Genomic DNA, 27,983 nt, shown 5'->3' on the forward strand with positions numbered 1-27,983 from the left:
TTCATCCAGATTCCTGCCTCCATTAAAAAAAGAAACAAAGAATTATCCCTTTCGGTTTTGATTTCATTTCCCATAATCGCCACCCATTTTAATAACCAGCTGGCTTTTCAGCTTCCTCCCCCGCCCCCCCTGCCAGCTTCTGAGCATAAGAGTGGTTTCCAGAGGAGCCAGAAACAGGAAGAGCCCTAGGAGCCAGCCAGAGCAACTGACTTGACCCCCAGCTGCAGCTCCAGGTAAGTCTGCTCCTAAACTTGACCTTCCAAGCACACTTCGGTTAAATAACAATAAATCTCCCTGCGCAGACCCCACACTGGGGGAGGAGAGGAGCAGATGGAGGCGCGGGGCCAGCGGGTGGCGCCGGCCAGGCGCATTGTTCAGGCAGCTCCGAGTCTCCTTTTGGATCCCAGGCTGCTTTCAGGCTTGTCGCCCGGATGCGCCGCTGCTCCCGGAGCATCTAAGCAGGGCTGCAGCAAAAAGCAGGAGAGCAGGTATGTCTTCTGAGGAAAGGAAGCTGAAGTCATTTTTGAGATCGAAGACGCAAACTCACCCTCACTCCCCAGCCCGCCCTTCGCAGAGGCGATGGGTGCGGTCTCTTCTCCTAGCCCCCTCTTGCCCTCCTCAGGCACATCCTGACTGCACCCCGCTGGGCAGTGGTCAAACAAAAAAGATGGTCCTACACACAGAGCCAATTTAAATCCTAAAAGATGGACTCGGGATTATTTTTGTCTTAACATTTGATACTCTGAATACATACAGAACTGTTTTCTTTGGAATAATTCAATCTCACTCTTACTAAAAAAAAAAAACTCTTAATAATAACTGTAAGATCTAATTATGTTTGTTGATCATGCATGATTTTTTAATGAGTGGCACATACATTAACAGCCTCAGAATAACCTCTGGTACTTGCTGAAAATCTCCAGTGTGGGGTATTCTTGACTATCAGATAATTCTGAACAGTCACCTTTGGAAACTTGTTGGTCATCTTCTGCCTTCTATTAGCACTGTTCTTTTCTATTTGTTTAGTTTATTTTTTATGGCTTTCTGTTGTTTTATATGTATTTATTTATGAGGCCATGCCATGCAGCACGTGGGGATCTTAGTTCCTGGACCAGGGAACCCCTGTCTCTTGCATTGGGAACAGGGAGTCTTACACTGGACTTCTGGGAAAGTCCCTCCAAGTGCTTAGTTTTGAAGTTAAAAGCTTCTTGGTTTTGGTCCCTCAGTATACTTTGAGTTAAAATACAAAATCTTTGTAGACTCATTGACTTACACAAAGCTTTATCAATATTTGGTCTAAGATATAAACTCCACAATTTCTCTTGCTTATAGCTATTCACCTTAAAAATAAGAGTTATTCCCACTGTGGGGAGGGAGGGACGCTGCAAACAAATAACACTGGGGTGTGCTGGCAGCGCCTCAACCACACTGGGCCTGCCCCTGCTCACGGTGCATGCGCCCTTCCTGCCCACACTGCTCAGGCTCTAGGTTGCTCCACCAGGAACCGCCAGGAACCGTCTGAGGCCGGCCTTGGGCTGCATGCACCTCCCAGGTCTAAGCCACTCAGGTTCAGGCACTTGGGTGGTTCTTAGAGGTGCAGACTCAGTGGGGCCTGGGTTTTGTGCCCTTCCCATGTCCGAGCAGCTCAGGTGATGAGGTGTTTGGCGAGCGTGGTCACTGGGACTTATCTCCTCCCCCATCCCTGCCACTCGGTTTTCTGGGTGTACAACCGGCACACCTTCTCAGGCGGATGTTGACTGTCCAGAACCCCAAGAAGTCTTAGTTAGCAAAGAAGCCTGCTTGCAGTTTGGTAGATAATGTCTCTCTGGGGCTGCAACTGCCCCATTCCGGCTCTGGCTGCCTGTCACAGGAGGGGGATGGTTGCAACTGGCTAGTTCTGTTCAGTCCTTTGTTCTGTGCGCAGGCCTGGGGTGTCTTAGGTTAGGGGTTTTCACGTGGTAGCTATCCCACAGTCTGGTTTGCTAGCCCAAGTTAGTTCGCTCAGATTGCCCTTGGGGCATCAGGGCCAGGTCCTTACTCTAAGCAATGCAGCCTGCGCCTCCCTGACCAGCCCCTGCTTGCTAGTGCTGGGTGCAGGCGTCTGCGCTGCTTCTCCGCTGGGGGAGTTACCATTGGGCTCGTAATCTGTGGGTTTTAATTATTTATTTATTTTTCCTCCCTGTTATGTTGCCCTCTGTGCTTCCAAGGCTCGCCACAGACTTGGCAGTGAGAGTGTTTCCTTGTGTTTGGAAACTTCTCTCTTTTTAAGACTCCCTTCCCGGGACAGAGCTCCATCCCTACCTCTTTTGTCTCTTTTTTTGTGTTTTATATTTTTCCTACCTCCTTTCGAAGACAATGGGCTGCTTTTCTGGGTGCCTGATGTCCTCTGCCGGCATTCAGAAGTGGTTTTGTGGAATTTGCTCAGCGTTTAAATGTTCTTCTGATGAATTTGTGGGGGAGAAAGTGGTCTCCCCGTCCTATTGCTCTGCCATCTTAGGACCACCCACCAATCTACTATAGGAAAAAAAAAAAAAAGATACATGTTAGAGAGGAATTCTGCTGAAAAAATTCATGACTTTTTTTTTTAAAGGTTTTAGATACCTTGATTATGTACAACTTATTGGAAGCACTAATAGACTATTACATTTTCTAACATGTTCATTGTTAAAACAGTACATTAATGCAGGAAATTTTCTTAAAATTTTCTAAGAGCCTATATGTTATCACATGTACAGCAATGAATCAGGTAGGAATTATTCTTCTTCCTACAACATTGATAGAAAATGGAGGCTTCCAGAGTTAAGTTCCTTTTACAAGGTCTCAACAGCAAACATGTCACGTGAACCCTCTGACTGAACCCTGGCAGCCCAACTCCAGAACTTGTACTTGGACTTGGCCAGGCAGCTCTGAGCTCCTCCAGCCTGACTCTCCCCCATCACCGTCCTCCCTCTCAGCTGTTCCCACTGGATCTCCCCAGCCTGCTCATCTTCCTCTTGGGATGTGTCCTCCCACTTGCTTGCAACCAGGGAGGGAAGTGTCACTGTTCAGGCCAGAGCCAATCCTCCATTTTCATTCAGAAATTATCTTCCCCTTCTTCAGAGGACTCAACTGTAAAGCAATACTTACATAGGATTTACTATGAACCAGCATAATGTTAAGAATAGTTTAAGTATTATGAGGTATTTAATTCTCCTAATGACCCTAACAACAGACTGTTTTTTACTTTTAGTGTCACCAGTTTATAGCAGAGAAACATGAGGCACAGATAAATTAATCTTCCCAGTTGTCACATGGTTAATAAAGTATGGGAACATGTACATACTGCTTAACATAGTCTGAGAAAAAAACAATGGGACTGTCAAATCCCTCAGAGTGCCGTTTGTCTCTTGAGATCATGAAACACCTGATCATTGTGACAAAATCATTTTAAGTAGAGCCTGGCCCAAATGTGAGACTCTGACACACCTAGGCAGACCTTTAAACACCCTGGTTGCTTGCATCTCTTCCCTATCAGCTTAAATAATAAGAAAGTCTTATAATTTCAGCTAATAAATTAATTCGTACAAGCACAACTTTGAGTAGCCACATTAAAGGTCTATCCTTTTGTGTTTGAGAGAGAGCTATGTTCTTTATCTCAATTTTTTTCCCACACTCACTCTTCCAGCTTGTTCCAGATCCCACTGATTCCCTGCATCCATCTGTCTTCATCAAATCATTGATTACATTCGTTTTCCTTACTTGGCACGGTCTTCCCTGGCTACTGACTACATAAATTCAACCCCCAGTGCTCTATAGGCCATTCCTTTATCCTTTCCTTCTGATCTCTTCCCATCCCCTAATATACATATATATGTTTTTTTGGGGGTCGTGGTGGGGGGCGGTTTCCCTGGTAACTCAGTGGTAAAGAATCTGCCTGCCAAGCAGGAAATGTGGGTTTGATCCCTGGGTCAGGAAGTTTCCCCTGGAGAACAAAATGGCAACCCACTCCAGTATTCTTGCCTGGGAATCCTGTACATGGAAAAGCCTGGCAGGTTACTGTACATGGCGTTGGACAAGACTTAGCGACAAAACAACAACAACAGCAATTTTGGTTTTACTTTATTATCTGTCTCCTCTAGAATAGAGCTCCATGGTGCTGAGATTTGTCTCCATTTTGTTCACTATTTGCTTCTGAGCCCCTAGAACTGTGTCCAGCACATGAGAGTTTCTCAATAAATATTTGTGCAATTACTGAGTGACCAAATCATTCAGAATTCCAGAAATGGTGTCTGGTCACTCCTCATCCCCTTCATATCCCATCTGCCTCTAATACCCCCTAAATGCTTTTGTTCTCAAGGCTTCATCATCAGTGCTTTGTGTTCTCATTGTATTCACTGCATGCCTCCCATGGACAGGTTGCTTTCGGGTTCATTAAGGATCCATGAGGAAATGTACATAATTCACGTGTACAGGCCTTAGCACACTAAGCTGAATACTTACCTTTTAGAAACATACAAAGAATAGAGAATTGATGTACAGGTTCCACAAGCAGAAGCCTGGTGTGCACCATGAGAGATGACTTGCGGATCTTGTGTTTTACTGAACTGTTCCTCTGGGTTACAGTTTCGAGTGTCATCTGGGTCCAATATAATGGACCCCATCTGTCTGGTGGAAAACCGGAACAATCAGCTGCTGGTAAACCCCAGAGCACTGAAGATTCTTGAGCAGATATCTCAGCCTGTGGTGGTGGTGGCCATCGCAGGGCTCTATCGGACGGGGAAGTCCTACCTGATGAACCGCCTGGCCGGACAGAACCATGGTGAGTGTTGTTCAAGACCTTTTACTTGGAAGCAGTGATAACACAGTCTGCTGATCCTCCTCCTCTAGGGTCATGTTACTGAAGAGCCTAACTCCCTACTGAAGAAAACGCCTAATTCTCACCACCGAATTTATAACTTCAAACCCATCTCTCCACAATGTTAACTCTTTTATCCAGTAATCGAGAATTCCCAACCTCATCCAAAAATCTACCTCATTTGTCCTGATCCTATCCATTGCCAACGGCTCAGGAGCTCATCTTCAGCAATCATTCCATTCCCTTCTCCTTCACCACGTTTGCCCTAAACCATAGGGTCATTTCAGGTAGCATGTTGTTTTTTAAAAAGGATAGAAGGAAGTACAGGCAGATGAATCTCTGTAAAACTCATATCTCAATGGGGCTACCACCCACCTTTTTTACTTCATTTAATTTGCTTATTTCCAATTTGGTAAATTATACTTTTGTTTTCTCTTTTTCCTACTATCAGCTATAACACATACAGAATGGTGCATAAAATATACATATACAAATATTGTAAAATTGGTAAACATAATGTAATCATCTGTCTAATCACTATTCAGATCAAGAAATAATACTTCAACACCCAAAATCCCAAGTTATGTCCTCTCACACCTTCATTAGACTTCACCAGTGTTCTGATTTTCATGGGGTATTCTTTCACTCTTCCTTTTAAAAAATTGCTTCATATTATGTTTCTCCATTTGTAAAACATGAAGTGAAAGTTGCTCAGTCATGTCCACCTCTTTGTGACCCTGTGGACTATACAGTCTTTCCTTTCTCCAGGAGACTTTCCTAACCCAGGGATCAAACCCATGTCTCCCACATTGCAGGCGGATTCTTTACCAGCTGAGCCACACCCAGGTTGTAAAATATACCTTGAACTTAATACAAGGGGAACTAAAGTGTGCCAATCATTGGGGTCTTGCTTCTTTTGCTCAACAAGAAGTTTATAAGGTTCATCTAGTTTGTCATACTTGACTGTAATTTATTTTTGTTCACTACTTTATAGTATGCTATTGACAAAGGGTAGAAGAATTCACTCATTGTTAATGAACACTGTTATTATCTGTAGTTTACCTTTTATGGATGCTGCTGTCGTGAATATTCTTGTTTCTATCCTGGTGCACATGTACACTAGCTACCCCTGTGTGATATACTCAGAAATGTAGCTGCTGGATCATAGAGTCCATATATTTTCAGGCATTCAAGACAATATCAAACAGTTTTTGAAGTTTTATGTGCAATTTATGTGCTTATTAGAAGTAACTGGAATTCTCCACATCATTAAAAAAATCTGGTAAAAGGCTTATTTTAACTTTGGCTGATTTGGTGTCTATACAGTTGCATGTTATTTGCCTCACTACAAATAAACATCTGTACCTTTGAACATATTAATTTACTCTTTACATTTGCAATTTCATGGAATCTTTCTTTTTCTACCGAATTGCTTGCTTGGTTCTTATTGATTTTAGGGGCAATCTGCCGATGTCTTGGATATTGCTGTCTAAGAAAACTACACACTATTTCTTTCCTAATGCCTTCTTATGTGCCTCAGTGTCTCAGCATGATTAGAGAGTACAACCTCAGCCAACTAAAATCTAAGAATCTTAGCTATTTCTCAATGTCTCTCTCAGACTCTGTCTCTTATCTCTCTTACTCTATTTTCTCCTTTTCTTCCTCTTTTTGCTTTGCAATCTCCCATTGGCCTCAAAAATATTTTATATTTGCTTTTCTTTTAGAAAAACTCTTGACAACTAGTCAGGGGAGGACTGATTTCTCTGTCAGGCTGTATTACTTAATATGTCATTTTTGAGTGATTAGAGATTTGAAAACTGTGAGAAAAGTCATCAGTCAAAGTGTTTAAACAATTAAGGTGTTTAAACAACATTCTTTTTATTCTATTTGAGATAACATCAGGTAATAAGGAGGCGAATGGCATCACTGATACAATGGACATGAACTTGGGCAAACTCCAGGAGTTGGTGAGGGACAGGGAAGCCTGGCTTGCTGCCATCCATGATGTTGTGATGAGTCAGACTTGACTGAGCAACTGAACAACAAATTCTGTTACTAAGGAAATCCCTCACTTAGTTATGTTTTAAAGAACTTGAATTGTGATTCTACCACTCCAGTTGAATGACAAGGAGACAAAAACCAAAAATGAAACAAAATTGGTGCCCAGTCAAAGTCCACGAGCAGAAGCAAGTCACTGCACTCTGCCCTTGTGGTGACTTCTTTGTCTGTCCTTGACCTCACATAACTGACAGCGATGACCCGCAGTTATACCTCATCTTTTCTCCATGAAGGAAATGGGAGCTTATATTTCTCTGTATTAATCGGCAAACAGTGAAAAGCTATCACGATGTTGAAGAGTGCAGATCACCTCAGGTGTTATATCCTCTCTGAACAGAACACACAGGATATGATCATTGAACGGCCTGAGCCGTGCTGAACCATGCTCCACTAGGGATATCATCATATCCATTTCTAGTCTCATTGAAGAGACCATGGGCATCTGGTGGGCACTTAAAATCTTGCACTATGGATAAGATTCACTGCCTGCAGCTTTTAGGCATATACCTCACATAATCTCCCTCTGGGCCTCCCTGGTGTCTCAGCGGTAAACAATCTGCCTGCAATGCAGCAACCATGCGAGACTCAAGTTAGATCCCTGGGTGAGGAAGACGAAGGGAGGAAGAAATGCAGCCCCCTCCAATATTCCTGCCTGGGAAATCCATGGACAGAGGGAGCCTGGTGGGCTACAGACTGAGCACACACACAATCTCCCTCAGTTGTTTTAATACTCTAGAAAGAAGGGCAAACAATTCTCATGGGTCTTTTCTGATTCAGTGCTGTAATATCAGCAACCTTGAGTCAATGAACGAAGAATTCATCATTTCTTGAAGAGGAGAATAGAAATGAGGAAAATACAGGGAGGAAGGGAAGGAAAAATAAATCTATCAAGAGTTGATATATCAGTTCAGGACCTGGAAGAACATATGGAAGTCACTTAAGGGGTAAATCAAGATATTTAATGAAAAAATAATCAGAAAGGAACAAGCAGAGGAAAAGGAATCAATGAAGGATGCAGAAGCAGTCAGAGGGTGGCAGGAACAATGGCCATGTAGCCTTTGTATCTTCTGTAGTGTGAAGAAGCAAGCAATGAATGGATTCCAGAATGTGACAAACACCAGAGCTACTGGATGGAGCTAAACAAAAGGAGATGTGGTCAAGGTGGAGGAACAGAGCTGCTGGGACAACGTGGCTCACGAGGGTGGAAGCCAGCGGAACAGGAGGCTTACTCCTGATCTCCTACTGGTACTGGTGGGACTCCATCAGAAAGTGGAGGATATGGAAGCTCTTTAATATCAGATAACTAAAAGGTTAACAGAGTTTACACTGACCTCTTAATGTGATACAGTATGAGCCATTAATGTTAGAAGGTGAATAAGGGACATTAAATATTTCTTGGGAAGATCCTGAGTATGTGTAGCACTTGTCCTTGCTGAAATGGAAACACCTGTCCCCAACCCAGGCACTCACATTCCAACCATTTTACCCAAAGCAACCCCTGGGTAGCCTGAACTCTCTGGTCTTACTGTGCGTTGCTTCCTCCTCTTTCTGTGCAGGTTTCTGTCTGGGCTCCACAGTGCAGTCTGAAACCAAGGGAATCTGGATGTGGTGTGTGCCCCACCCCTCCAAGGAGAACCACACCCTGGTCCTTCTGGACACTGAGGGTCTGGGTGATGTGGAAAAGGTAAGGCAGGGAATCTTCTTTATTCCTTACTCTACTTACATTTCAATTTCCCACCTCAGTTCAATTTTTATGACATGTCCCAATCAAATAATGCAAAGCAAACTATGAATGATGAGGCTAAAAAAACCTTTGCTTGAACTTATTGTATAATAAATTCAACAGTTTGGTTATTATAGATAGATCTTCTTATTTTCAGCACTGAGACGAAAAATGTGATGTGCTGTTGCTTAGTTGCTCAGTTGTGACTGATTCCTTGCAACTGCATGGACTGTAGCCCACCAGGCTCCTCTGTCCATGGGGATTCTCCAGGCAAGAATACTGGAGTGGGTTGCCATGACCTCCTCCAGGGGAGACGAAAGATACAAGTTAATAAATATTTATTGGGCATCTGAATCCCAGGGCTTTGTGTTGAATGCAACAGGTATCAGAGTGATGGAGCTAAAGGCCCAGAGCTCAGTTGGGGAGGTAAGAAATGTGCAGTGTTATCAGCACACAGAACCATGTTTACACAAAGTGATAACCTATACCAGTTGTTAGTTTGGGAAGTCTGGTGAAAGCTAGACTGGTGGAAGTCTGGCTATAGTCAGAAGATGATAACCAGTCTTTCACCAGTTATAGTGGTTTTATATATATATATATATATATATATATATATATATATATAACTGGTTTCACCAGTTATAACTGGTGAAAGACTATAGTTATAGTCCAGTAGAAGCTATAACCCATGGGAACAATGGGCTCTACTAGTTGAGAGCTGTGGAGTTGATGGGGTTGTAAGTAGAAAACATGAAATAGTTTATCTGAATAAAAATCTATTTTAATAAAAAATATATTTAATAAAATAACATTTTTAAACATAAATAAAATTTAAAACTCTATTTAACAAAAATCTATTATATATATGTTTTTTAAATCTCCAGAAAAGCTCCTTCTGTACCCGGAACATTTTAGTCCAAGGCTCTGAGCATTGTCAGTGAACTCTTAACTAAAAAGCTTTGTAAATGGGAAAAATTTAGATATTTTGACTTTATAGTGTTAGTTACAATCAGTTTTTTTCTCCTATTTGTATTAATCTGCATCTAAATTAAATGTAGGAACACTGAATCTTGGGTTTCATCACTGCAGAAAAGAGCTGGGACATGAATTCTGAATTATAAATTAAAATTTAATTTATTCTTAATCACATCAGTGTCAACCCAAGATGGTCTATGATTCATAATAGGTTGTAGTTTGCATAATCTGCCGCCTTTATCTAACCTCATTTGCCATAAGCCAGTGCACAACAAACTGCACACTGATAGTAGCAGAACCACTTGCTGGTCTCACTATCTGTAACGTATCTGGGTGAAAAAAGTGAAAGTGTTAGTCACTCAGTCGTGTCCAACTCTTTGTAACCCCATAGACTGTATCCAGCCAGGCTCCCCTGTCCACGGAATTCTCCAGGCAGGAATACTGGAGTGGGTAGCCATTCCCTTTTCCAAGGGATCTTCTGGACCCAGGGATCAAACCCAGGTCTCCTGTATTGAAGGCAGATTCTTTACTGTCTGAGCCACCAGGGAAGCCCAAGAATTCTGGAGTGGGCAGTATACATATAAATCAGTTCCAAAGTCACTCATGACTTGTTCTGAATATCATTTTCCACCTCGTTATCTACTACTACATGGGTAACACCACTTCGGCCAAATAAAATAACCTGGTAATACCTCTATATAACCACAGTTTCTGGCAATCATGATCAGCTTCTGTGGGTCCTTCCACTTGCATGGTTCCTGAAGTGACTGATGTGAAAGACCTCAGTCGTGTCCAACTCTTTGTGACCCCATAGACTACAGAGTCCATGGAATTCTCCAGGCCAGCATACTGGACTGGGTAGCATTTCCCTTCTCCAGGGGATCTTCGAAACCCAGGGATCAAACCCAGGTCTCCCGCATTCTAGGAAGATTCTTGCCACATTGCAGGCAAATTCTTCACCAACTGAGCTATCAGGGAAGTTTCTGTCAATTCTTTAATGTCCAGTTCTTTTCAACTTCATGTCATCACATCACTGTAGACACAATCACCCTTTGCTCTGAATGCACAGAGTATTTTTTTTTTTTTCTGTCTTTGTGGTATTACTCCTTTATCTATTACAGTAACACATTTGGTTCTACACTGAGTTGTTTATCATCTTGGATAAATAGGTATGTTCCCATATATATCTGACCCTCCAGAAAGCCATCTCTCTAGGGTAGGGATTATTATGTGGAACTTTATATTCAAGTAAGCAAATGAGTGTCTCCTATTATCTAGATGAACAGTTAGTAGTTGAATTTAATTGATTAGTATTTCTATTCCTAATATCCATCATGATCTAGAAAATGTTGCAAAGGAATCATTGTCCACTTTCTACTGGAAAACTTCTATGTTCCAAGTGCTCTAGTAAACATTCAAACATATATAAGATGTCATTCATTTCTGCTAATAGCTAATCACACAAAGGAGCTTAGATGGGTCAATATAAACACCAGAATGATTTGCATTTAGTCCATGGGGTCACAAAGAGTCGGACACGACTGAGCCACTGAACTGAACTGAGATGAAAATTTATGTTGCTTGCCTTCCTATCGAGTTAGAGTCTGCTGTTACAGCAAATGAACAATTGAATGAGAGCATGAGTAGTGTCCTCACCCTGTAATGTACTTTCTAGGGTGACTCCAAAAATGACTCATGGATCTTTGCCCTGGCTGTGCTCCTGAGCAGTACCTGTATCTACAACAGCATGGGCACCATCAACCACCAGGCCCTGGAACAGCTGCAGTATCCTTCCAGAGCTGAACTAGCACATTTCATTGAGTTTATGGGAATAGCAGCTGACACCGTTTCTCCTTTTCCATGACTCCATTCTGTTGATTGATGAGATGGTAAAATGGGGCAAATTTTAAAAGGGAATATTTGTAAAACTTGCTTTGGGGTATGATCTGGAAATTTTGTTGGAGAGTGCTTCTTTTTCCTTACCTAAGATCCCAGCTATGTGACTGAATTAACAGAGCTGATCAGAATCAAATCATCTCCCATCTCTGATGATGTAGAGGACTCAGTCGAGTTTGTGAGATTCTTTCCAGACTTTGTCTGGACTGTGCGGGATTTCATGTTGGAGCTGAAGTTTAATGGAAACCCCATCACTGAAGATGAGTACCTGGAGAATGCCTTGAAGTTGATTCCAGGTATCAGAGCAGGGGCAAGGTGGTAGAAAGCTCAGTAGGAAGTGGGATCAAGAGCCCTGATATTCAGCACTTGATGTCACTCTTAATTTGGGGTTGGAATGAGGCTATGCTAATGGTGCCTGGTGAATGACTGGTGGGTGGCTTCAGTCATTGTTGTTACTGGAAGAACTTCAGAGACCAGAGCATAAGCTCACTGAGGAAATTTAGAATCTAGTATTAAACAAACAATTTTAGAAAAATTAATATGAAGAAAAAGTCTCACATATTGTATTACATATTAAGTGCTCTTCTTTTCTCTTTGAGAAAAATAACCCATCAAATTGAAATTGGTAGATGTAGAATCATAAAGTAAATAAAAGGATTAATTTGTGAAATATTGATACATTTCACAGAGTGTTTTTTATTGCCCTATATAGATATATTCTTAATAGACAAACTATTTATACTCTAATTCCTTCAAAAGAAAAACATTGCTACATCCTTCCATTGAGACTATCAGACTTCAAAGGCTTTCTCATAACATCATACTCTTCATTCTAGAAACTTACACCATATGTACATGCATGCTCGTGTGCTCAGTTGCTCAGTCATGTTTGACTCTTTTTGAATGTATGGACTGTAGCCCACCAGGCTCCTGTGTCCTTGAGATTTTCCAGGCAAAAATAGTGGAGTGGGTTGCCATTTCCTCCTCTGGGGATCTCCCCTACCCAGGGATTAAACTCACATCTCCCATGTCTCCTGCACTGGCGGATGAATTCTTTATGATTGAGCCACATATAACCTCTCTTACATGGTATATGTCATATTCATCCAGTAAGTTGTTTACTCAGATTATATTTAGCAGAGAGAATAATAGGTGGTACCTAGAAGCAATATTGACTTTGTTTAATCATATACTTAAACCTTTCAATAAATATTTATTGAACTGATGATATATGCCCCAAAATCCCTCTGTATGATACTGTCACATCCAATAGAAAGTGTTGCAGAGGACTGATGGAGTGTCCTCATTTCCTTTAAGCCAATCTAACCATGAGATTGGTATGCTAAAGTAATCTCAAAACATATTTATAGAATGTGCATTTTTATTCAATTTTATAAAGCATTTCTTTCCTGTATGTCATTTGTTCCCAATGTGATTTCTTTCCCAGATATATTGTGAATATCCTTATTTCCACCATTACTTTTCATGTCTGAAATGGAGATTGTAACATCAAACTAGTGTTTTTGACAGTTATTTGGATTGGCTTAACTTTCAAGAAACACCTTATAGATCCAGTGCATACTATGCAATGGCTGAGGAAAACAAAAGTTTCTTCAGTTGGTATAAACAGTTCTTTTTCCTCCCCAGAAGTATTTCCTTCAATCTTGGCTCAGTATAAAAATAGAGTTTCTATGGTAGATAACTTTAACTTATTTAACTTTATTTTGGGGGGCTCAAAAATCACTGTAGATGGTGATTGCAGCCATGAAATTAAAAGACGCTTATTCCTTGGAAGGAAAGTTATGACCAACCTAGATAGCATATTCAAAAGCAGAGACATTACTTTGCCAACAAAGGTCCATCTAGTCAAGGCTATGGTTTTTCCTGTGGTCATGTAAGGATGCAAGAGTTGGACTGTGAAGAAAGCTGAGCACCGAAGAATTGATGCTTTTGAACTGTGGTGTTGGAGAAGACTCTTGAGAGTCCCCTGGACTGCAAGGAGATCCAACCAGTCCATTCTAAAGGAGATGGGTCCTGGGATTTCTTTGGAAGGAATGATGCTAAAGCTGAAACTCCAGTACTTTGGCCACGTCATGCGAAGAGTTGACTCATTGGAAAAGACTCTGATGCTGGGAAGGATTGGGGGCAGGAGGAGACGGGGACAACAGAGGATGAGATGGCGGGATGGCATCACCGACTGGATGGACATGAGTTTGAGCGAACTCTGGGAGTTGGTGTTGGACAAGGAGGCCTGACGTGTTGCAATTCATGGGGTCACAAAGAGTCCAACACAACTGAGCGACTGAACTGAACTGAACTAATGGTAGATTAGTGTAAGGTTGATTTTCAAATAGAAATGATTTATAGGCATAGGCATTAGAATGATTGTAAAAATTCCTGGAAATCAAAGTCCTCAGCACCCTTATCAAGAGTCTGTCTCTTCTTTGATTGTTTGTTTCCACTTTTGCAGGTGCAAATCACCAAATTCAAAATTCCAATTTACCCAGAGAGTGTATTAAGAAGTTCTTTCCCAGACGGAAGTGTTTCGTCTTTGACCGCCCTGCAAGTAACAGAAAACAATTACTCCATCTTGAGGAAATACCAGACAACGAACTGGATGTGAATTTCAAGAAGCAGTCAAAAGTTTTCTGCTCGTATATCTATACCCATGCAAAGACCAAGACTTTAAAAGAGGGAATCACTATCACTGGGAAAAGTGAGCCTCCTTTGCTACAGCATGTCTCTCTGTGATTCACTGTGGTTGAGGAATGTCTGGTGGAGTTGAAGTTGTAAATGTACTCTGGGATTGTCGATAATGGTGCTTTCTTCTTTTTTTCTTCATTAACTGTGTTCTCTGTATAATTTGGAAAATCAGATATTCATCCCCACATAGAAATGCAGGCTTCTTCACTAAATTGCCCTGTATGAGGCTTTTTTGAAGCATACCAAATCTCATGAAACTATTGGGTTGGCCAGAATGTTCTTTCAGGTTTTTCAGTAAGATATTATGGAAAAAGCCAAACAAACATTTTGGCCAACCCAATATTACACTAAAGATATGTTAAGGATACACATATTCATGGTGATGAACCACTGAGTGGGTAAGTGTTTATAATGAGGATATACAAGGTATTCTGTGAATTCACATGAATCAATAATAAGTAGTAGGTCATGAATCCATGTAAGCTCATTGAGAGTCTGAGAAACAAGTCTAAATATAATCTTACGTAGTTCTGGCTTCATGCCCATGTCAATGGGGCAGTCACATAGTGCCCTGTGCTGAGATGGGGCTGCTTGCTTTAAAGTTTGTATCATGGTCTGGAAATTCTTGATGACATTTTTGCATGTGGCACTACATTTTCATTTGGAAATAGTGCTCACAAAATATGCAGTTTGCTCACATATATATAAGTTCTTTGTATTGTATTACAATGGGAAAAGTGTTACAGGAGAACCTTGAACATACTGTTTGAGATAATTCAGTTAATAATGAATTGTGATGAACTGAGAACTATAAAATAGTGTGAATGGGAGACACAGTGATGTTACTATAAGAAAGTTGTAGAAGGTGGAGGATACAATGATGAGGATAAGGATGAAGATGAGGAAAAGAAAGAGAAGAAAGAAAACCTCAAAGTCAATAAAACTTTAGTAATTTTAAGAGTATTGATCTAAAGTTCATAAAACAAGGGAGAATGTTCTGTTTATTTTCAAAATATGTGTCATTCAGGGTTGGGGACTCTGGTGGAGGCCTACGTAAATGCCATCAACAGTGGATCAGTTCCTTGTCTGGAGAACGCGGTGACAACTCTGGCCCAGCTAGAGAACTCAGCAGCCGTGCAGAAGGCAGCAGACCACTACAGTGAGCAGATGACCAAGAGACTGAGCCTCCCCACAGACACGCTCCAGGAGCTGCTGGAGGTGCATGCAGCCTGTGAGAAGGAAGCCATTGCAGTCTTCATGAAGCACTCCTTCAAGGATGAAAAGAAGGATTTCCAGAAGAAACTTCTGGTAATGTAGCCTAGAATATAGCCTTCCTGATACATTTTCTTCTAGAAATGTACTTAGGCTCCTTCTTTTTACCTGTGGTTCACATGCTTCTCACTTGTAAAAGGAGTTTGGATTCATGTGAAAGACAGGATTCTACAGGCTGCATTCCATCCCTTTTTCTAAAAACTGGCCTCTTTATTTTCTACTGTAAGCAAATTACCCTGTACTTAGCTGTTTAAAACAACACACATTTATTAGCTCAAAATTCTTCAGGTTAGATTCCAGCTCAAGGTGTACAGGTGATGTGCTCTGTGTACAACAAGATGGAGGGGGGAAAAGGCTCAAAGGGCTTAGTAATACTCCCAAGAATAAACAGCAAACAGTTTGTCATAGCATAAGAAGAATATGATTTGAGCCAAATGAGGACTAGAGCCTTGAAGATACACATACAAGAAGCATTTGAATTGTGCTCCACTGGACTCCAAAATGGGTGCAGGGAGGAGGGGCTGCAAAACCCTCAATATAGGCAAAACCCACAAAACTACCTGTAGTATTTGTTAAGAATTAAGACTGGAGTTGGAAAGAAGTAAGAGTGCTTGTTAAAGGATTGTTTGGAGTCTGAAACCATTGCCTATTTACAATGGGATCTTTGAGACCATAAGTTTTCACCTTCCAGTTGCTATTATAGCAGACACTGTTTTGGGAATGGATGGTGGCATCCTTGAGTGTGACAAAGTTCAGGAGATTCAAGTTCTCAGTGATGCAGAAACATGCCTGAAACCACATCCAGAATGGCCACCAAGGTCAGTTTTGAATTTCTGCACAAGTTATTCCATTTTGATTTTTAAATGTATTCCTTTAATGATTGAAGCAGATGTAAATGCATGCTTGATAGGCTACAAACAGATTACTGTATTTAGCATAAAGTTTAATTTAAATCATGTATAAGCCACACTGTCATCCCTGCATGTAAATATGTGAATGTATCTTTCTTCAGCACTCATATGGGCTCTGGATAACCACGCTGCTCCATCTTTGGGCCAGCAATGGTGCCCTGTATTCTTATTTTCTTTCTAATCTCTCTGAATGCGTCTTCTGCCACCAACAGGAGAAGACTACATGTGAAAGACTTAAGTGATTAGGTATTGTCCACTAGGGTCATCTCTACTTTTTAAAGTACCCTACGCTATACAACATAATCTAAAGGCTAATAGAGTTTTGCCAAGAGAATGCGCTGGTCATAGCAAACACCCTCTTCCAACAACACAAGCGACCATGCTATACATGAACATCACCAGATGGCCAACAGCCAAATCAGATTGATTATATTCTTTGCAGCCAAAGATGGAGAAGGTCTGTACAGTCAGCCAAACAAGACCAGGAGCTGACTGTGGCTCAGATTATGAACTTCCTATTGCCAATTTCAGACTTAAATTGAAGAAAGTGGGGAAAAACACTAAACCATTCAGTTCAGTTCAGTTCAGTCACTTAGTCGTGTACAACTCATTGAGAACCCAAGAACTGCAGCACACCAGGCCTCCCTGTCCATCACCAACACAGAGCCCACACAAACGCATGGCCATCGAGTCGATGATGCCATACAACCATCTCATCCTCTGTCGTCCCCTTCTCATACTGCCCTCAATCTTTCCCAGCATCAGGGTCTTTTCAAATGCATCAACTCTTCTCATCAGGTGACCAAAATATTGGAGTTTCAGCTCCAACATCCACTGGATCATCGAAAAAGAAAGAGAGTTCCAGCAAAACATCTATTTCTGCTTTATTGACTATACCAAAGCCAAAGCCTTTGACTGTGGAAAATTCTGAAAGAGATGGGAATACCAGACCACTTGACCTGCCTCTTGAGAAACCTGCATGCAGGTCAGGAAGGAACAGTTAGAACTGGACATGGAACAACGGACTGGTTCCAAATAGGAAAAGGAGTACATCAAGGCTGTATATTGTCACCCTGCATATTTAACTTCTATGCAGAGTACCTCATGAGAAACGCTGGGCTGGATGAAGCACAAGCTGGAATCAAGATTACCGGGAGAAATATCAATAACCTCAGATAGGCCGATAACACCACCCTTATAACAGAAAGTAAAGAAGAACTAAAGAGCCTCATGATGAAAGTGAAAGAGGAGAGTGAAAAAGTTGGCTTAAAGCTCAACATTCAGAAAACGAAGATCATGGTATCCAGTCCCATCACCTCATGGCAGATAGATGGGGAAACAGTGGAAAGAGTGACAGACTATTTTTCTGGGCTCCAAAATCACTGCAGATGGTGATTGCAGCCATGAAATTAAAAGGCGCTTGCTCCTTGGAAGGAAAGTTATGACCAACCTAGACAGCATATTAAAATTCAGAGCCATTACTTTGCTGACAAAGGTGCATCTAGTCAAGGCTATGGTTTTTCCTGTGGTCATGTATGGATGTATGAGTTGGACTATAAAGAAACCTGAGCGCCGAAGAATTGATGCTTTTGAACTGTGGTATTGGAGAAAACTTTTGAGAGTCCCTTGGACTGCAAGGAGATCCAACCAGTCCATTCTAAAGGAGATCAGTCCTGGGTGTTCATTAGAGGCTCTGATGTTGAAGCTGAAACTCCAATACTTTGGCCACCTGATGCGAAGAGCTGACTCATTGGAAAAGACCCTGATGCTGGGAAAGATCGAGGGCAGGAGGAAAAGGGGATGACAGAGAATGAGATGGTTGGATGGTATCACTGACTCAATGACATGAGTCTGGGTAGGCTCCAGGGTTGGTGTTGGACAGGGAGGCCTGGCGTGCTGCAATTCATGGGGTCTCAAGAGTCGGACACGACTGAGCAACTCAACTGAACAGAAACATATGATCAACGTTCAACTTTCTCAGAAGTCCAGGAATGTGCATACCAGGGAGAAAATTCTTGGTGATCATAATTCTGCTTACCATTGGCATATTCACAGAAACTTTGTCTTTTAGTCTACCTTTGTCCATCCTCCCAGTTAAAAAATCTCTTAGAGAAAAATCAGATCAATTATAGTTTACAAGTACAAAAGTGACAAATAAAATTCCTATATTTTCATACACTCAACCCCTCAATGAAGCAACAATTCAGAAAGAGTTCAAAATTCTGTTGTGTATACTTAACTCATTAAGTTAGGCAATTGATTAGCTATGTATTAATATATATCTTTATCTATAGCACGTAGGTTGCATAGGAAGCCCTACTTCAAGTCATAATTGAGCTTTCCATTTTTCTTGGTTGATGGGTGGATCACAATTAATCCTATTACTGTTAAAGAACAATGGAATTCACAGCTGCCAATCCATCAGTTCACAGATATTGAGACTAAGCCAACAGAGTTTAGAGACTTCCTATAAGTCACATAAAAAGTTGGTCAGATCTAGAACTAAAACTAGTCTCGTGACTCTGTATCTATTATTCTGTTTCTCATGTGCCCTGATGTTGTGCGACTGCTTCCTTCAAGAGGATCACAGTTGGACCTTCTCTTCTAACAGCTTCTTTCTACTGAATTTCTCTTCATTTCCTTGACAGGTCATGATCAAGAAAAAGAAAGAAGATTTCTTGCTGCAAGATGAAGAAGCATCTGTCAAGTATTGTCAGGCTGAGCTTAAGAAGCTTTCAGACCCCTTGATGAAGAGTATTTCAGAAGGAACTTTCTCTTTCCCTGGCGGACACCGTCGCTACTTAGAAGCAAGGAACAGGTTTGAAGAGAACTATAAACTCATTCCCAGGAAAGGAGTTAAGGTGAGGAGTAAGGGGATTGGGAAAGAACAGAAGATTGGAGTCAAAGGGTCTTTGCTGGTTCTTTTAAAATTCTAAGACCATAGCACCATTTTTGTAGAGAAAGCAGAGCATGGTGGTATTGCTACACTTTTAGCTTTTATATCCACAATTTTGCAGCTGCTTGGAGATCCTGGTACAATTCCAAGGTTGGGAAGATCCCCTGGTGGAGGGAATGGCAACCCACTCCAGTATTTTTGCCTGGATAAATCCATGGATACAGGAGCCTCATAGGATACATACAGTCCATGGGCACACAAGGAATCGGACATGACTGCGTGACTAACACTTTAATTTTCTTTAAATAAACTAGAAATACTTCTTCTCAAAGACAGGATCTATTATCAAGAATCTAGATGGAAGAGAACATTCCTTTCAATTAGCAAACACTGTAATAAGTTTTGAAAAAACACTAAATCAAAAAGATACCTGCATCCCAATGTTCATAGCAGCATTACTTACAATAGCCAAGACATGGAAGCAACATAAGTGTCCATCAACAGATGAATGGATAAAGGAGATGTGGAATTTGCATATACTGGGATGCTACTCAGTTATCAAAAAGAATGAAATTTTGCCATTTGTGGCAACCTGGATGGACTTGGAGGGCATTATTCTCAAAGCAATGTCAGACAGAGAAAGACAAATGCTGTATGATATCACTTACATGTGAAATCCAAAAAATACAACAAACTAGTTAGTATAACTGAAAAGAAGAAGACTCACAGATATAGAGAACAAATTAGTGGTTACTAACGTGGAGTGGGGGCAATATAGGAGTGAGGGTGGGAGGTACAAGTGACTGGGTGTAAGACAGGCTACAAAGATATAGTGTAAAATACAGGAAATATAGCCAATATTTTGTGTTAACTATAAATAGAGTATAACCTTTAAAAATTGTGTAAAAAATGATTAATAATAAAAAATTTAAATTAGTACCCCAAAATGGACTTTCTGCAAAGTGTAGGGAAAATTAAAGAAAAGTTGTTGTTCTCAAGAAGTTTATAATCTTACCTGAGGACACATAAATAGCCATTGGATATGGTGGCACAATGGTTATCATACAGGTACACACTGATAGAGATAGTGACAGGGACGATGTAGTGGTAGTGATGATGACTGACGTATGTTGAGCCCTCACTACTTCAAGTGTACTTCAGGTGTTTTGGTTAGATCATCGATTTAGTCCTCAGAATAATATAGATTAGATGCTGCTATCATCTTCATTACAAAATTGATAAGTATGACATAAGGAAAAGGAACTCAGTTACCTAATGTCACATATCTATCAAGTGGTAGTGCTGATAGGGTAGCTGTTAGGTTCTTGGCAGCCATTCAGAACTCAGAATAACACTTAAGAAAGCTTCCTGGAGAAGGGGGCAAAAGCTACACATTGAAATGTCAATAAACGATAACTTAATAAAGAAAGGGTAGGTGAGCATGAGTCAGAAGGAAAGCAATGTGCAGCTAGAGCAGTTGCAAACAGTGGAGGATGGGTGATTTTACAGCTGCACATAATTCCAGCATCTACAACCACTGTGGGGTCTGAAGAAAGGTGAAAAATTTACACGGTCGAACCTGGAGGGTCGATGCTGTTGTTCAGTCACTAAGTCATGTCTGACTCTGTAATCACATGGACTGCAGCATGCCAGGCTTCTCTGTCCACCATATCCTTGAGTTTGCACAAATTTATGTCCACTGAGTCAGCAATGCTACCTAAACATCTCATTCTCTGTTGCCCGCTTCTCCTCCTGCCTTCAGTCTTTCCCAGCATCAGGGTCCCACTGAAAAGTGGGTCAGCTCTCTACATCAAGTTGCCAAAGTATTAGAGCTTCAGCTGCAGCATCAGTGCTTCCAATGAATATTCAGGGCTGATTTCCTTTAGGATTGACTAGTTTGATCTCCTGCTGTCCAACGGACTCTCAAGAGTCTTCTGCAGTATCATAGTTCGAAAGAATCAGTTCTTCGGTGCTTAGCCTTCTTTAGGGTCCAAATCTCACATCTGTACTTGACTACTGGAAAAACCATAGCTTTGACTATATGTACCTTTTTTTGCAAAGTGATGTCTCTGCTTTTTAATACAGTGTCTAGGTGGGTCATAGCTTTCTTTCCAAGGAATAAGCATATTTAATTTCATTTTTGATCTCACCATCCACAGTGATTCTAGAGCCCAGGAAAATAAAATCTGTCTGCTTCCACTTTTTCCCCTTCTATTTGCCATGAAGCAATGGGACTGGATGCCATGACCGTAGTTTTTTTTTTTTTTTAATGTTAGATTTTAAGCCAGCTTTTTCCACTCTCCTCTTTCACCCTCATGAGGCTCTTTAGTTCCTCTTCACTTTCTGCCATTAGAGTGGTATCACAGGCATATCTGAGGTTGTTGATATTTTGCCCAGCAATCTTGATTTCAGCTTGTACTTCATCCAGTCCAACATTTGACACAATGTGCTCTGCATGTAAGTTAAAAAAGCAGAGACACAATATACAGCCTTCACATACTCTTTTCCCAACTTTGAACCAGTTTGTTTCAAACTAACTGTTGCTTCTTGATTTGAATACACGTTTCTCAAGGGACAGATAAGGTGGACTGGTAATCCCACCTCTTGAAGAATTTTCCACACTTTGTTGTGATCCTAACAGTCAAAGGCTTTAGCAGAAGCAGAAGTAGATTATTTTCTGCAATGCCTTTGCTTTCTCCGTGATCCAACAAATGTTGGCAATTTGACCTCTTTGAAACCCTACTTATACATCTGTAAGTTCTTGGTCCATGTAATGCTGAAGCCTAGCTTGAAGGATTTTGAGCATTTGCTAGCATCTGAAATGAGCACAATTGTATGGTAGTTTGAACCTTCTTTGACATTGCCCTTCTTTGGGGTTCGAATCAAAACTGACCTTTTCCAGTCCTGTGGCCACTGTTCTTTTCCAAATTTGCTGATGTAGTGAGATGCTGATTTAACAGCATCATCTTTTAGGATTTTAAATAGCTCAGCTGGAATCTGTCACCTCCACTAATTTGTAGTAATGCTTCCTAAGGCCCATTTGACTTCACACTACAGGATGTCTGGCTTTAGGTGAGTGAGCACACCACTGTATTATCCAGGTCATTGAAACCTTTCTTGTGTAGTTCTTCTGTGTATTCTTGTCACCTCTTCTTAATCTCTTCTGCTTCTGATTAGGTCCTTATCGCTTTTGTCCTTTATCATGCCCATTCCTTGCATGAAATGTTGCCTTGATATCTCCCATTTTATTGAAGAGATTTCTAGTCTTGCCCATTCTACTGTTTTCCTCTATTTCTCTGCATTGTCCATGTCAGAAAACCTTTTTATCTCTCCTTGCTATTCTCTGGAACTCTGCATTCAGTTGGGTATATACTTACCTTTCTCCCTTGCAGAGGGAAAACTACTAGACCATTGAGCTATGACCTAAATCAAATCCCTGATGATTATACAGTGGAGGTGACAAATAGATTCAAGAGATTAGATTCTGTTAGACAGAGTGCCTGAAGAGCTATGGATGGAGGTGTGTAACATTGAACAGGAGGCGGTGACCAAAACCATCCCAAAGAAATCTGTAGGTTCACTGAACAATAATTTCCCCAGGAAGATACTATATTGAGGTTGCCTGACAAATCTTTGCTCTTTGTTTTTTCCTCAGGCAAACCACGTCCTCCAGAGCTTCCTGCAGTCACAGGCAGGAGTACAGGCAGCCATCCTGCAGGCAGACCAGGCCCTCGCTGATGTGGACAAAGCCATGAAAGGTACAGGGAGGACTGAGCTCTCAGAGGGGAAGGTGGCTTCTGTGCTGCCCTTTAGCAGGATTGGGAGGAAACACTTTCTGACACTAGAGCTTCCTCTTCTTCTGTGGATCCTCTCTGCTACACGTGGAAATAAACAAGGGAGTTTGGGTTGAATGTACATCTAATCAGTGTGTCTACATCATGTACCAAAGCACATTGTCTGATGTGATAGCAGGAACAGTCAGACTCCTTCCCACCACTTTAATGTCATTTTAGTCTTTGAGCTCAGGAAGGTATAGCTCAGCATAACTGTTTTTTGTTTAAAACTCTTGTGAAACAGAGGAATATACCAAAAGACAAGCAGCAGAGATGAAAAAGGATCTGCTAATACAGAAACTGAATGATAAGATGCAAAAAATGGAGGCACAAGGGAGAAGCCACAAGGAAAGTATAGCCAAACTGAAAGAGAAGTTCATGTTGGAAAGAGAAAACCTTCTTAGAGAGCAGGAAGAACTGCTTGAGTACAAGCTGAAGGTAAGTCTAGATGGGCGTGGGCAGAGTCTGATGGACAAAATGCTAGTTTCTCAGTAATAAAGGGACAGAAATATGACCTATATTCAGATCCCAGAGAGAAATCCAAAGACAGGTTTCATGTAACATCAGTGTGGATTGTGCTGAAGAATTAACCTCTGTAAGACTCAGCATCTTCTGTAGTGCTAAGGCTTGGAAGGAACAAATAAAGGTCCAGGCTCCTGGACTGAGGGTCAAACTTCCCCTAAGTGAACAGGATCCCAGTCTTAGAGTACTTAGGACTTGCAGTACAACCATCGAAGACCTGTAATATTTCCATCTGCTCTCAAAAGTATCAATTGTGCTTCTACCAAATACAGGATGTTGAAAACTTAAAATGGCTACATTATTTCCAGATCTGTCTGATTCACTTTATACACCTAGAGTAAATGAATTCTTTGTCCAAACCTGGAGTTTCAGTGTTCTAAAGAGAGTCAGCAGACCTCATTATTTATGACATGTGCGTGGTCACCCTACCTCAAGGGAACTGAGAAATATTTAGAATTCACCTACAGTTTAGTTCAGTTCAGTTCAGTTGCCCAGTCGGGTCCGACTCTTTGCAACCCCATGAATCGTAGCACGCCAGGCCTCCCTGTCCATCACCAGCTCCTGGAGTTCACTGAGACTCATGTCCATCGAGTTGGTGATGCCATCCAGCCATCTCATCCTCTGTCATCCCCTTTTCCTCCTGCCCCCAATCCCTCCCAGCATCAGAGTCTTTTCCAATGAGTCAACTCTTCGCATGAGGTGGCCAAAGTACTGGAGTTTCAGCTTTAGCATCATTCCTTCCAAAGAAATCCCAGGGCTGATGTCCTTCAGAATGGACTGGTTGGATCTCCTTGCAGTCCAAGGGACTCTCAAGAGTCTTCTCCAACACCACATTCAAAAATATCAATTCTTTGGCACTCAGCCTTCTTCACAGTCCAACTCTCACATCCATACATGTCTACTGGAAAAACCATAGCCTTGACTAGACGAACTTTTGTTGGCAAAGTAATGTCTCTGCTTTTCAATATGCTATCTAGGTTGGTCATAACTTTTGTTCCAAGGAGCAAGCGTCTTTTAATTTCATGGCTGCAGTCACCATCTGCAGTGATTTTAGAGCCCCCTAAAATAAAGTCTGACACTGTTTCCACTGTTTCCCCATCTGTTTCCCATGAAGTGATGGGACCAGATGCCATGATCTTTGTTTTCTGAATGTTGAGCTTTAAGCCAACTTTTTCACTCTCCACTTTCACTTTCATCAAGAGGCTTTTTAGTTCCTCTCCACTTTCTGCCATAAGGGTGGTGTCATCTGCATATCTGAGGTTATTGATATTTCTCCCGGCAATCTTGATTCCAGCTTGTGCTTCTTCCAGCCCAGCGTTTCTCATGATGTACTCTGCATATAAGGTAAATAAGCAGGGTGACAATATACAGCCTCGATGTACTCCTTTTCCTATTTGAAACCAGTCTGTTGTTCCATGTCCAGTTCTAACTGTTCCTACAGTCCCTCCCAAAGTGCAATCTTAGGGCTGGAACACATTAGTGGGGTAGTTTTAAGTCCTGACTTAGGCCTAACTGCTCCTTGCCCAGGGAGATGGTGTTGAGGGATCCTGGGAAGCTAAACCAGGGATGCTTTCACTCCCCACCATGTTCAAACATTTGGAAATACTGGACAAACTCATCAAAGAGCATCTAAAGTAGTAGGGAAATAGACACATGTGCTGAGCTGCTGAGGTTGTTAGATACTGTTCTTTCAGTTCAGTTCAGTTGCTCAGTCGTGTCTGACTCTTTGCCACCACATGAATTGCAGCACGCCAGGCCTCCCTGTCCATCACCAATTCCTTGAGTTCACCCAGACTCATGTCCATCGAGTCAGTGATGCCATCCAGCCATCTCATCCTCTGTCATCCCCTTCTCCTCCTGCCCCCAATCCCTCCCAGCATCAGAGTCTTTTCCAATGAGTCAACTCTTCTCATGAGGTAGCCAAAGTACTGGAGTTTCAGTTTTAGCATCATTCCTTCCAGAGAAATCCCAGGGCTGATCTCCTTCAGAATGGACTGGTTGGATCTCTTTGCAGTCCAAAGGACTCTCAAGAGTCTTCTCCAACACCACAGTTCAAAGGCATCAATTCTTTGGTGCTCAGCCTTCTTCACAGTCCAACTCTCACATCCATACATGAACACTGGAAAAACCATAGCCTTGACTAGACAAACCTTTATTAGCAAAGTAATATCTCTGCTTTTCAATATGCTATTTAGGTTGGTCATAACTTTTCTTCCAGGGAGTAAGCATCTTTTAATTTCATGATCGCAGTCACCATCTGCAGTGATTTTGGAGCCCCCCAAAATAAAATCTGACACTGTTTCCACTGTTTCCTCATCTGTTTCCCATGAAGTGATGGGACCGGATGCCATGTTAGATACAAATAAATGACAATTGGATATTTCCAACAGGGTACTGTCTTCTTTCTACAGGTGCAAAGGGAACTACTCAATGTGGACTTTCAAAAAAAATCTGATGAATTATGTATTGAGATAATTAGACTACGACAAGTAACTACAAGAAATGAAAATACATGCTTACTACTTTAAGGATCCTGGCAGGTTTTACCTTTGTCTTAATGTCCTTATGAAGTGACTTTCTTTAACAATGTGCATAGGGATGATGTATCTCATGTGCATTAAAGATCTAAACATAAGACAGAAACTATAAAAATCTTAGAGGACAACATAGGCAAAACACTCTCCAACATACATCACAGCAGGATCCTCTATGACCCACCTCCCTGAATATTGGAAATAAAAGCAAAAATAAACAAATAGGATCTAATTAAAATTAAAAGCTTCTGCACAACAACAGAAACTATAAACAAGGTGAAAAGACAGCCTTCAGAATGGGAGAAAATAATAGCAAATGAAGCACCTGACAAGCAACTAATCTCAAAAATATTCAAGCAACTCCTGCAGCTCAATTCTAGAAAAATAAACGACCCAGTCAAAAAATGGGCCAAAGAATTAAATAGACATTTATCCAAAGAAGACATACAGATGGCTAACAAACACATGAAAAGATGCTCAACATCACTCATTAGCAGAGAAATGCAAATCAAAACCACAATGAGGTACCATTTCATGCCAGTCAGAATGGCTGTGATCCAAAAGTCGACAAGCAATAAATGCTGGGGAGGATGTGGAGAAACAGGAACCCTCTTACACTGTTGGTGGGAATGCAAACTAGTACAGCCACTATGGAGAACAGTGTGGAGATTCCTTAAAAAAACTGGAAATAGAAGTGCCATATGACCCAGCAATCCCACTGCTGGGCATACACACTGAGGAAACCAGAATCGAAAGAGACACGTGTACCCCAATGTTCATCGCAGCACTGTTTATAATAGCCAGGACATGGAAGCAACCTAGATGTCCATCATCAGATGAATGGATAAGAAAGCTGTGGTACATATACCCAATGGAGTATTACTCAGCCATTAAAAAGAATACATTTGAATCAGTTCTAATGAGGTGGATGAAACTGGAGCCTATTATACAGAGTGAAGTAAGCCAGAAAGAAAAACACCAATACAGTATACTAATGCATATATATGGAATTTAGAAAGATGGTAACGACAACCCTGTATGCGAGACAGCAAAAGAGACACAGATGTACAGAACAGTCTTTTGGACTCTGTGGGAGAGGGAGAGAGGGATCATTTGGGAGAATGGCATTAAAACATGTATAATATCATATAAGAAATGCATCACCAGTCCAGGTTTGATGCAGGATACAGGAAGATTGGGGCTGGTGCACTGAGATGACCCAGAGGGATGGTAAGGGGAGGGCGGTGGGAGGGGGGTTCAGGATGGGGAACACGTGTACACCCTTGGCAGATGCATGTTGATGTATGGCAAAACCAATACAATATTGTAAAGTAAAAAAAAATAATAATAAATAAATAAATAAATAAACTAAATATCTAGAAAAATAAATAAATAAAAGAATTGACAATTCCACTTAAGTACATTATAAAGGGTTTCATATAATAGTTGCTAACCTTTGAAATATGCCACTGTAGTTTCAAAACAGAAAAGTTTAAAAGTAAAAAAGATGTTATTACTGAAGAATCAGGGCCTGATATCCAAATATCTAAGTAATTTTGATTGAAAGTGAAAGTGAACTCGCTCAGTTGACTCTTTGCGACCCCATGGACTGTAGCCTACCAATCTTCTCCATCCATGGGATTTTCCAGGCAAGAGTACTAGAGTGGATTGCCATTTCTTTCTCCAGGGGATCTTCCTGACCCAGGGACTGAACCCAGGTCTCCCGCATTGTAGGCTGATGCTTTACCATCTGAGCCACCAGGGAAGTCCTAATTTTGATTGAATTAATTTAAATAAATGGCGAAGAAGTTATTGGGTAATGGTTG

At 41.2% G+C, this 27,983-nt stretch overlaps 1 protein-coding gene across 4 annotated transcripts; it reads left to right on the plus strand.

Annotated features, from left to right (window-relative positions):
- The first annotated feature begins 86 nt into the window (after positions 1 to 86).
- On the plus strand, positions 87 to 27,969 carry LOC109556085 (guanylate-binding protein 6-like). Of its 4 annotated transcripts, none has more exons than XM_070780046.1 (11): positions 87 to 233; positions 4,603 to 4,798; positions 8,449 to 8,576; positions 11,266 to 11,375; positions 11,586 to 11,782; positions 13,957 to 14,202; positions 15,217 to 15,497; positions 19,021 to 19,233; positions 22,924 to 23,026; positions 23,346 to 23,539; positions 26,035 to 27,969. In XM_070780046.1, exons 2-11 carry the CDS (start codon positions 4,630 to 4,632, stop codon positions 26,149 to 26,151), a joined length of 1,758 nt encoding a protein of 585 aa, XP_070636147.1. In that variant the 5' UTR covers positions 87 to 233; positions 4,603 to 4,629; the 3' UTR covers positions 26,152 to 27,969. The 4 variants fall into 4 exon arrangements, with proteins under 4 accessions (XP_070636147.1, XP_070636161.1, XP_070636155.1 ...); XM_070780054.1 differs by lacking the exon at positions 87 to 233 and adding an exon at positions 256 to 488; XM_070780057.1 differs by lacking the exon at positions 87 to 233 and adding an exon at positions 7,966 to 8,053 and having other exon boundaries at positions 4,672 to 4,798.
- The last annotated feature ends 14 nt before the right edge of the window (positions 27,970 to 27,983 follow it).

The sequence above is a fragment of the Bos indicus genome, chromosome 3 (assembly GCF_029378745.1).
Source record: "Bos indicus isolate NIAB-ARS_2022 breed Sahiwal x Tharparkar chromosome 3, NIAB-ARS_B.indTharparkar_mat_pri_1.0, whole genome shotgun sequence".
In the NCBI taxonomy this organism is placed as follows: Eukaryota; Metazoa; Chordata; class Mammalia; order Artiodactyla; family Bovidae; genus Bos; species Bos indicus.